This window comes from Oscarella lobularis, chromosome 3, assembly GCF_947507565.1.
Source record: "Oscarella lobularis chromosome 3, ooOscLobu1.1, whole genome shotgun sequence".
Lineage (NCBI taxonomy): Eukaryota > Metazoa > Porifera > Homoscleromorpha > Homosclerophorida > Oscarellidae > Oscarella > Oscarella lobularis.
Window position 1 is genome coordinate 2,481,159 of NC_089177.1, and position 11,342 is coordinate 2,492,500.

General features: G+C 45.6%; 2 protein-coding genes across 2 annotated transcripts in view; both read right to left on the minus strand.

Annotated features, from left to right (window-relative positions):
• Positions 1–5,691: 5,691 nt before the first annotated feature.
• LOC136184548 (solute carrier family 35 member G1-like) lies at positions 5,692–7,204 on the minus strand. Its single transcript, XM_065971458.1, has 2 exons — positions 7,157–7,204; positions 5,692–7,107 (listed from the first exon to the last, which is right to left on the minus strand). Exon 2 carries the CDS (start codon positions 7,046–7,048, stop codon positions 5,972–5,974), a length of 1,077 nt encoding a protein of 358 aa, XP_065827530.1. The 5' UTR covers positions 7,049–7,107; positions 7,157–7,204; the 3' UTR covers positions 5,692–5,971.
• Positions 7,114–11,342, minus strand: part of LOC136184537 (FH1/FH2 domain-containing protein 1-like) — a gene marked incomplete in the record, with an annotated part of 4,928 nt that continues 699 nt past the window's right edge. Inside the window, 16 exon segments of the mRNA XM_065971441.1 lie at positions 7,114–7,204; positions 7,251–7,356; positions 7,416–7,623; positions 7,679–7,801; positions 7,861–7,993; positions 8,053–8,168; positions 8,228–8,389; positions 8,442–8,744; positions 8,794–8,961; positions 9,029–10,088; positions 10,159–10,575; positions 10,626–10,675; positions 10,741–10,794; positions 10,846–10,929; positions 10,986–11,083; positions 11,211–11,340. Of these exon segments, the coding sequence (XP_065827513.1) occupies positions 7,265–7,356; positions 7,416–7,623; positions 7,679–7,801; positions 7,861–7,993; positions 8,053–8,168; positions 8,228–8,389; positions 8,442–8,744; positions 8,794–8,961; positions 9,029–10,088; positions 10,159–10,575; positions 10,626–10,675; positions 10,741–10,794; positions 10,846–10,929; positions 10,986–11,083; positions 11,211–11,340 (3,198 nt within the window).

Below are 11,342 nucleotides of genomic sequence, written 5' to 3' on the forward strand. Positions count from 1 at the left end.
AAATTACAGTGAAATTACAAGGGACTGGCCAACTGTTCTCTCCTGTAATAAATTACAGTGAAATTACAAGGGAATGGCCAAATGTTCCCTCCTGTAATAAATTACAGAAAAATTACAAGGGACTGGCCAACTGTTCTCTCCTGTAATAAATTACAGTGAAATTACAAGGCACTAGCCAACTGTTCTCTCTTGTAATAAATTACAGGAAATTACAAGGGACTGGCCAACTGTTCTTTTCTGTAATACAATACAGGAAAATTACAAGGGACTGGCCAACAGTTCTTTCCTGTAATAAATTACAGGAAAATTACAAGGGAATGGCAAAATGTTCTCTACTGTAATAAATTACAGTGAAATTACAAGGCCAACTGTTCTCTCAATAAAATACAGAAAAATTACAAAGGACTGGCCAACTGTTCTCTCCTGTAATAAATTACAGTGAAATTACAAGGGAATATACAAATGTTCTCTCCTGTAATAAGTTACAAAAAAATTACAAGGGACTGGCCAACTGTTCTCTCCTGTAATAAATTACAGTGAAATTACAAGGGGCTGGCCAACTGTTCTCTCCTGTAACAAATTAAAGAAAAATTACAAGGGACTGGCCAAATGTTCTCTCCTGTAATAAATTACAGTGAAATTACAAGGGACTGGCCAAATGTTCTCTAGTGTAATAAATTACAGTGAAATTACAAGGGACTGGCCAACTGTTCTCTCCTGTAATAAATCACAGGAAATTACAAGGGACTGGCCAACTGTTCTCTCCTGTAATAAATTACAGAAAAATTACAAAGGACTGGCCAACTGTTCTCTAGTGTAATAAATTACAGTGAAATAACAAGGGACTGGCCAACTGTTCTCTCCTGTAAAAAATTACAGAAAAATTACAAAGGACTGGCCAACTGTTCTCTAGTGTAATAAATTACAGTGAAATTACAAGGGACTGGCCAACTGTTCTCTAGTGTAATAAATTACAGTGAAATTACAAGGGACTGGCCAACTGTTCTTTTCTGTAATAAATTACAGTGAAATTACAAGGGACTGGCCAACTGTTCTTTTCTGTAATAAATTACAGTGAAATTACAAGGGACTGGCCAATCGTTCTCTCCTGTAATAAATTACAGGAAAATTACAAGGGACTGGCACACTGTTCTCTCCTGTAATAAATTACAGACAAATTACAAGGGAATGACCAAATGTTCTCTCCTGTAATAAATTACAAAAAAATTACAAGGGACTGGCCAACTGTTCTCTCCTGTAATGAATTACAGTGAAATTACAAGGGACTGGCCAACTGTTCTTTCCTGTAATAAATTACAGGAAAATTACAAGGGACTGGCCAACTCTTTTCTCCTGTAATAAAATTACAAGGGAATGGCCAAATGTTCTCTACTGTAATAAATTACAGTGAAATTACAAGGCCAACTGTTCTCTCCTGTAATAAATTACAGTGAAATTACAAGGGAATGGCCAAATGTTCTCTCCTGTAATAAATTACAAGAAAATTACAAAGGACTGGCCAACTGTTCTCTCCTGTAATGAATTACAGTGAAATTACAATGGGCTGGCCAACTGTTCTCTCTTGTAACAAATTAAAGAAAAATTACAAGGGACTGGCCAAATGTTCTCTCCTGTAATAAATTACAAAGAAATTGCAAGGGACTGGCCAACTGTTCTTTCCTGTAATAAATTACAGAAAAATTACAAGGGACTGGCCAACTGTTCTCTCCTGTAATAAATTACAAAAAAATTACAAGGACTGGCCAACTGTTCTCTCCTGTAATGAATTACAGTGAAATTACAAGGGACTGGCCAACTGTTCTTTCCTGTAATAAATTACAGGAAAATTACAAGGGACTGGCCAACTGTTTTCTCCTGTAATAAAATTACAAGGGAATGGCCAAATGTTCTCTACTGTAATAAATTACAGTGAAATTACAAGGCCAACTGTTCTCTCCTGTAATAAATTACAGTGAAATTACAAGGGAATGGCCAAATGTTCTCTCCTGTAATAAATTACAAGAAAATTACAAAGGACTGGCCAACTGTTCTCTCCTGTAATGAATTACAGTGAAATTACAATGGGCTGGCCAACTGTTCTCTCTTGTAACAAATTAAAGAAAAATTACAAGGGACTGGCCAAATGTTCTCTCCTGTAATAAATTACAAAGAAATTGCAAGGGACTGGCCAACTGTTCTTTCCTGTAATAAATTACAGAAAAATTACAAGGGACTGGCCAACTGTTCTCTCCTGTAATAAATTACAAAAAAATTACAAGGACTGGCCAACTGTTCTCTCCTGTAATGAATTACAGTGAAATTACAAGGGACTGGCCAACTGTTCTTTCCTGTAATAAATTACAGGAAAATTACAAGGGACTGGCCAACTGTTTTCTCCTGTAATAAAATTACAAGGGAATGGCCAAATGTTCTCTACTGTAATAAATTACAGTGAAATTACAAGGCCAACTGTTCTCTCCTGTAATAAATTACAGTGAAATTACAAGGGAATGGCCAAATGTTCTCTCCTGTAATAAATTACAAGAAAATTACAAAGGACTGGCCAACTGTTCTCTCCTGTAATGAATTACAGTGAAATTACAATGGGCTGGCCAACTGTTCTCTCTTGTAACAAATTAAAGAAAAATTACAAGGGACTGGCCAAATGTTCTCTCCTGTAATAAATTACAAAGAAATTGCAAGGGACTGGCCAACTGTTCTTTCCTGTAATAAATTACAGAAAAATTACAAGGGACTGGCCAACTGTTCTCTCCTGTAATAAATTACAAAAAAATTACAAGGACTGGCCAACTGTTCTCTCCTGTAATGAATTACAGTGAAATTACAAGGGACTGGCCAACTGTTCTTTCCTGTAATAAATTACAGGAAAATTACAAGGGACTGGCCAACTGTTTTCTCCTGTAATAAAATTACAAGGGAATGGCCAAATGTTCTCTACTGTAATAAATTACAGTGAAATTACAAGGCCAACTGTTCTCTCCTGTAATAAATTACAGTGAAATTACAAGGGAATGGCCAAATGTTCTCTCCTGTAATAAATTACAAAAAAATTACAAGGGACTGGCCAACTGTTCTCTCCTGTAATGAATTACAGTGAAATTACAAGGGACTGGCCAACTGTTCTCTCCTGTAATAAATTACAGGAAAATTACAAGGGACTGGCCAACTCTTTTCTCCTGTAATAAAATTACAAGGGAATGGCCAAATGTTCTCTACTGTAATAAATTACAGTGAAATTACAAGGCCAACTGTTCTCTCCTGTAATAAATTACAGTGAAATTACAAGGGAATGGCCAAATGTTCTCTCCTGTAATAAATTACAAGAAAATTACAAAGGACTGGCCAACTGTTCTCTCCTGTAATGAATTACAGTGAAATTACAAGGGGCTGGCCAACTGTTCTCTCTTGTAACAAATTAAAGAAAAATTACAAGGGACTGGCCAAATGTTCTCTCCTGTAATAAATTACAGTGAAATTGCAAGGGACTGGCCAACTGTTCTTTCCTGTAATAAATTACAGAAAAATTACAAGGGACTGGCCAACTGTTCTCTAGTGTAATAAATTACAGTGAAATTACAAGGGACTGGCCAACTGTTCTCTCCTGTAATAAATTACAGGAAAATTACAAGGGACTGGCCAACTGTTTTCTCCTGTAATAAAATTACAAGGGAATGGCCAAATGTTCTCTACTGTAATAAATTACAGTGAAATTACAAGGCCAACTGTTCTCTCCTGTAATAAATTACAGTGAAATTACAAGGGAATGGCCAAATGTTCTCTCCTGTAATAAATTACAAAAAAATTACAAGGGACTGGCCAACTGTTCTCTCCTGTAATGAATTACAGTGAAATTACAAGGGGCTGGCCAACTGTTCTCTCTTGTAACAAATTAAAGAAAAATTACAAGGGACTGGCCAAATGTTCTCTCCTGTAATAAATTACAGTGAAATTGCAAGGGACTGGCCAACTGTTCTTTCCTGTAATAAATTACAGAAAAATTACAAGGGACTGGCCAACTGTTCTCTAGTGTAATAAATTACAGTGAAATTACAAGGGACTGGCCAACTGTTCTCTCCTGTAATAAATTACAGTGAAATTACAAGGGACTGGCCAACTGTTCTCTCCTTTAATAAATTACAGAAAAATTACAAGGGACTGGCCAACTGTTCTCTCCTGTAATAAATTACAGGAAATTACAAGTGACTGGCCAACTGTTCTTTCCTGTAATAAATTACAGAAAAATTACAAGGGACTGGCCAACTGTTCTCTAGTGTAATAAATTACAGTGAAATTACAAGGGACTGGCCAACTGTTCTGAATCACTGGCTTTACTTTGATCTAGACGTACAGATCACCGTCAGATTGATTTTTTCACGATAAAAGTGCACGAATTTAAGAATTTCCATATGAAGGCGTGAAGGCGCGAGCCAAAAACGACTAAGGGGGCCCCCCGTTAATGTTTACCTCGATTGAGCTCCCGATAGACTTCATCGGCCATTCGTTCGTGTGCGCCATGTTGTTTCGAGCGACGAGGATGCCGTCTAGTAGCAATGCTCGCTCTCTTTTCCCCCCCTCTCCCTCTTCTTCCCACAGACCGTTCCAAACGACGTTTTCGATGAAGGAAATCGTCCCGAGACTGCTCGCGAAGGCAAAAATCGCAGTGACATCGCCAGTTGAGATTCGAAGCCGGGAATTTCGCTTGCGCGCGAAACGAAGACTCTACGAAGAGAAAGAATACCGTTGAAACGTGGAAATCCTTATCCAAATGAAAAAGACGATACACGTGGTCGGCAAATCGCGGAGCCGCCATGTTTCTAGCGCCTAAATCGAAGAATTTGGTCACGCAAAGAGCACATGAAAAGTTAGCGCGAATTTCAGAAGCAAATCAGCGTATCGTTGCCCTGACGAATTGATCACAGTGAGGTCACCAGCGGATGTTGCATCATGTTCGATATATAAGCGACTGGGCCAACGCCCAATCTTCAGTCTTGCTAAAGGGTGGGGGATGCCAACGGGCTGAACCCTAGAGGTTGATCGTGCGCTGGGGAAGCTGATGGTTGGTCTCAAGAAAGCGTGTCGTCATGCCGTTCCTTACGGAAACTGTCAGGCGCAGTGGAAGGGCGTCGCGCGAGTTCTTCTCGCGGCGCTAGTTCGGCACTGGGAGGTCATATGGGTCGTGGAAGGCTTGGGTTGCGAAGCCAGGCGTGCCGCGCTAAAGCCAAGTGGGCGTCTGGCTAAGGTTTGCCACTTACTGCCAAAGAAACGTGTGGGGGCCCAGTGTCTCGTGGTATTTCCTCACTCGGATTAGTAATCTATACCCTGAAGATGACCCGACCTCCCAGGACATCAAACACGCTGACCCTCCATCGGTGGACTCGGCAATCGTTCGGAAATCCTCTCCCATCACGGTAGCCTCGGTTCTTTGTGCAAAAATTCTATCTTTCCAACCCGAAAGGCTACGGCCTCTCTGAGGCCCCGGTACGACGCGGTCGGGGGGACGGTGGGGGAGAGCCGTTCTCGATCCAGGCCGTACCGGTCGTGTTTGGGCTTTTGAAGCAAGGTCTCGCTTCCAAACATTTTTGGGCCACTAACTGCGTTCGAACCTCCACGCGGTGTGGCCTGGTTAATGCCAATGCGAACGCATTGGAAAAAGGTACGTACACAGACATATTGAACAGATTTTATCTTTTCTTTTTTTAGGTGCTCTACACTCGCGCGAGGCTAGGACGTCGCATGGGCTCGAAAAACGACTCAAAGGGAAGAGATTGTATCTAATTAGTCATGCATATGTATGTAGACGACGCATTCGATTGGTTTTTCGTACGATTGTTCCGAGTTGCGTTCGTGCTGAAGGGTCCCGTACGTACGCTTCGAAACCGTTGCTTTTCGATGTCCTGTGTAACTGTCGGTCGTTTCTGTGTTTATAATAGACAACATGAACGCGAATCAATCAAATTTTGCTCCTGCTTCGGCGCAATTTATGAGCTGACACGGTAACTGTTGACCCTAAAATAATGGCAGCTCCTGCAACACTGTAGGCGGTGATTTCTTCTCGAAAAAGCGCGAGTTCTAGCAGAAATCCCAAAACGACGTCGAGATATCGAATCGAAGCGACTGTGGCCGCGTTCTCCAGTTGAAGAGCTCTCGTGCACGTCACTTGCCCCAGGAATCCGCTAATTCCGATACAGAGCAGCAAAGCTCGCGCCTCTTTGAAATTGCAATTCAGAAAAACATCTTCTCTCTTGATAAAGAACCAGACAACGGAGCCCAGTCCACCGATGAGCGCCGAATAAAATAGAACGGTTAGAAAATCGACTTTTTTCTTTAGTTTTCTTACCGCCAGAAAACCAAAGGCAGTGGTGAGCGCTGCACACAGGGCAATGACGATAGGTAGGCCACGGGGAACAGAAAACGTGGGCAAATCCGTCGCGTTCGTCTGGTTCGCGACTGATTTTGCTCTGAAGATAAAATCAGGTCGTGCAATCAGTGCTACGCCGACTGCACTCAGCAACGCGGCAATAATGTCTAAAACGGGCCACTTCTCTCGAAGAAGCAGCCAACCGAGGATTCCGGTGAACACTGGAGCTGCACCGAGAACGAGAACGGTTGCATCGCCAATGGGCATATTCTGAAACGCGTAGTACTCGGCGGCGACGGTCAGGCTGCTGAACAGTCCGACGACGACGAGCCACTTTTTCTGACCCGGTAGACCCCAGAACGTTGCACTCGACGAGTGCAAGATGCACGGGACGCACAACGCAATTTGAACGACGCAACGAACCATGAAGGAAAAGACGGGATCCACGCCGACGAGTCGAACGCAGAGCGTTTGCGACGAAAAGAAGACGCACGAGAGCAAGACAAATATCAAACTCGTGCCAAATCGAGTCCGACGCCTCTTGGGCTCCGCGGCTCGATTGCCGTCATCCTTCGTCTCCAACGTTGGGATTGGACGAGTCAGAAGGGGAGCGATATTGAAAGGAACGTAGCGAAGGGAGAGTCGATTTCGATCAGCATTCGAAGCCATGAGAAACGGTTCTTCGAATTATACCGCATAACCCGACCTAACGGCAAGTGCAGCTGACACTAATCAGACTAGCAAGTTTTTCTATAACGCTTTGGCTGATATCCCCACCTGCAGGAATGCCACTGACTCGCGAAACAACAGTTTGAATATGTACACCTATTGAAAATAACCGAAATCGAACGCGAGAAGGACGAAGTTTTACCACCACGTCTTAGACTAAGACTCGACGCCTTCTTTGTCTTTGTCCTTGTCTTTAAACAAATTCAGAGCTTCCATAATTGGATTCTGATCGTGAATCGTTCGGCGAACTAGAAAAGAACGAACGCTCAGCGTATATATTACATATGTACAGTAGTAGTATATTTACGCGATTTTCTCGTCTTGCTGTTCTTCGTTCGCTTGACGCGTTTCTTCTTAGGGTTCTCCTGCATCACGCTTTCGGCCAGCATGGACATGAGATCGCCGCTTTCGTCGTCTTCCGTCGGCGATTTTTCGCGCTCCTGCTTTGACGCCGAAGACGGCAGTTTCCTTTTTGGGCTCTCGAGCTGCTGAGGCGTTTTTCCAGGTGCGAGCTCCTAAATAAACGTTATTATTTTCGTCGCGGGATCGAAACAAATATGGACAACTCACGTCGACAATCTTTCGTCCTCTCGTCTTGCGGAGACGTTCCTTCTTTTCCATGGAGACCAGTTTCTCTTTTGCCGTACGATACTCCAGCGAAAAGTCGCTGATGATCTTGCAGATGTCCTCGTTCTAAAATAGAGTTCGTTTATCTGTTTTTTTAGGAAGAAAAAGACGCATTTTGTATTGACCTTCGTTTTGGCCGCTTGGTCTTTGTTCATGCCTATGTAAAGTAGAAATTTCTTGAATCTGTTCGTTACGCGTCGATGAATGACTTTCAGCACGTGAATGCGCTCAGCTACGTCAGTCAAAAAGTCGGCCAATCTAAGAAAGAAAAGAGTCAATATTGGAAATAGTAACAAATAGAAGCCGGTGTCATTTACTGGAGCTTCAACTCCTGAGAGCTTTCGTGCTTCGATACGACCTTGAGGTACTCCCAGCTCTGATTCGACTCTTGTTCCAATTTCTTCAAGTTTTTCATCATGTTTTCAAAATCGGCCTATAAAAAAGCGAGTTTTCAGTAACGTCGTTCACTCAATACTTTTAGGTCCCACTCACCCTGGCACATTGATGTACGTGAGGAAGCTCAGAGTGCAAGTCAGTTCCGTCCGGATACTGCTCGTGGACGATCTTGACGACGTGAAAGAGCAGCGATTGCTTGTGCACCGTGTCCTTGATGTCGTGCACGCGAGCCAAAAACTCAAGAGCGAAACCATCCGCCTAAATTGATAGCCTTTTTTCCCCTGACTAAAGGACCCACCGCTCCGACTACCTTAGCCCCGTTGACAAAGTTCGTTATGGCCAATAACGTAGCCATGACCCATTCCAACGTCTTCGACGTCTTAAGCTCGCTAATGCACTCCTTCATGTCCATGAGATCCTCGGCGATGTCGTCCTCGGCACCGGCAAAACTCAACTTGAAGTCCCACAGCTTCAGTCGCGCCTCCAATTCCGGAATAGAACTCAACGTGAGCAAATACTGTTCCGCGTCGCCAAGCGGACGACCTGGATGCGACTTCATAGCCGTTTGGATGTCCTGCAACTCTTCGCTACTCGGCTTGATTCTTAACAACGACTAAAAGGAAAGATTGGACAGTGCACTAATAAGACAACGTCTCCCACACCTCTATTCCCTCTTTGTTCAACAACGAGCTGTTCATGCCGACTATAGCCGCCTTGATGTGCCGATACTGCGGAAGTTTTCGAATCAAAATGCCGACAGTCCGTGCGCGTCCGTGATCAAGCACGTGCAACGGCTCTTTCTTTGCTGGACCATCCGACTCGTTAGTATCCTAAAACATAGCCAGTAGAAGAGAGAGAGAGTCATATATATATATATCTTCGAGGGCCAATTCTTACGGTTTTATCGGCCTTTTTCTCGACTACTCTCTCTTTAAATAACTCGGTGAGATTTTCCTCGTCCAATTTCACTAGCGCCTTCTGTCGAAGTCGACTCCATATCGTCGGTCGCCCGCCGCCGGCCACGTTCATCCCCACGGCAGCCGGCGATTGCACGACGACCCCGTTCGCCGGAGCGGGCAACATCACTTTACCGAAATGAATCTTTTTCATCTTTCGTCGTCTCCGACTGCCGCCGTCGATGGTCGCGACGCCGGGCGGCGGCGGCGGAGGAGCGACGCCCGGCGGCGGCGGCGGCGGCGGAGGGGCGACGCCTGGTGGCGGAGGAGGGGGAGGGGGAGGTCCACCCGGGAGAGGCGGCGGCGGTGGAGGAGCAGCGCCTGGGGGCAACGGAGGAGGAGGCGGTGGCGCCGCTCCGCCGGGCGGAGGAGCGACGGCGCCGCTCGAATGAAACGTTCGCTTCGGCGGAGCGAGAACGTCTTCGTCGTCCGAATCGCGCAAGTCCATGAATTCGAGATTTTTCACGACGAGCTTACGATTGCCCTGGACGACGACTTCGCGTCGGGTCGGCAGATGATCGGGCGAGTCGCGATCGCCGTCCTCGAACGCGCTGTCGTCGGGCGGCGGCGCGGACGCGCTCTCGCCGGCGCGCTTCCACACTTTGAACAGATTGTCGAGCTTCTCCGTTTGCTTGTCCGACTCGCGTCTCTCCTTCACTTGCTGAATAGCCGATTTCCAACGCGTCATCGACATCGTTCGCGATCGCAGTGGACTAGCGTCTGGACTTGATGGCGATGCCGCCGCCGCCGCCGCCGCCGCCGCCGCCGTTGCAGTTGAAGGTGGCAGTGTCGCGGCGACGGACGTCTTTTCTTCAATCGTTTCTAGGGGGATTCGATCGTTCGACGGAGTCGTCATCTCCGTTTTGAGATTGCCGCCCGATTTTTGCCGTTGCACTCCGACGGCTTTCGATTCCTCCTTGGGCTCGTCTTTGATCGGCGTTGCATTGCCGTTCGGAACGGCGATACTTTCGCCGCCGACGGAATCCGCTTCGGAAGCAATCCTGCGAAAGAGAGAAGAGACAGTCAAAACTGCGAATGCGAAGCCAAGTCCGTCGTCTCTCGCTCTCTCACTTCTTTCGTTTCTCGGCGACGTTCTTCTTCAATTGCCTCTTCGTGATGACCTTCTTCACTTTCTTCTGCTCGGGCGACGACGACGATTTCGTACGAGTTTTCGACGGCGAAGGAGGCGGCGGAGTAGCAGGCGGCGGCGGAGGCGGCGCCGTTTCTTTCTTCGTCTCAACGGCGGCAACGACGACGTCCGCTTTGACGACATCGTCTCGTTTAGACGACAAACTAGGAGTCGCAGTCGTGGTAGCAGGAGGAGGAGGAGGAGGAGGAGACGCTTCCAACAGAAGCGGTTTTATTGGTTTGCCATCCGACGACGTCGTCGTCGCGCGGCCACCAGAGGGCCTCAAGGCGGGCGAGGGACTCTTTGTGCCTCGGCGACGAGAAGAACTCGGTGTCGTACTCCGTCGCTTTCCCATGGTGCTAAAGAGAAGTTACGGTGCACGAAACAGCCGAAAGTTGAATCGTTTTACCCGGAGGGGCCTTGGACTTTGTCTATGTCATATTCTTCTTCGATTGCTTTCTAAAGATCGCTCTTTTGAAGGGAGGCAAATTCTAGAAGCAGCGAGTCGTCGTCGTCGCACTTACGTCGTACATCTCAATCTGATCGCGAATTTTCGCGTCGTCTTTCGCTTTCAGTTTCTAAAAATAAAAATTACTTACATATATATATTTATACATATAGATGAATACTCCAATGAGGTTGTCCATTCCCTGAGCTTCTATACTGTCCACCACTTCGTAGAAACTAGACGTGTCCGTCAATCCATCAAGGACCTTTATAAGAACATGGACGTTTTTAAATCGAGACGCGTTGTGCCAGCGTCGCCTACTTTATTTATCAGAGTCAAACAGGACAGAACGACGTCCGTCTCCGACGACGCCACGCTTTCCGACAGGACGCTCATCAGCGACGCCCACGGCTGACATCCTGCACAAGAGAGATGATATGCGGATCTTTTTAGAATAAATATGAGAGACGGGTGAGGACACCATTCAAGTAAGACACGGGCTCCAACGGTCTGAATTATAGGGATTCCACTGTTCTCCTCTCTTACCTGTCGATTGATCTTCTTCGTGAATGGCATCGGCCAATCGGGTTGCGTTCGTTATGTCCGGCACTCCTTCGCCCGTGAATGCGACGAATACGAGAAGTATTTCGAGAGCCGTCTTGCTGACCAAACGAAACT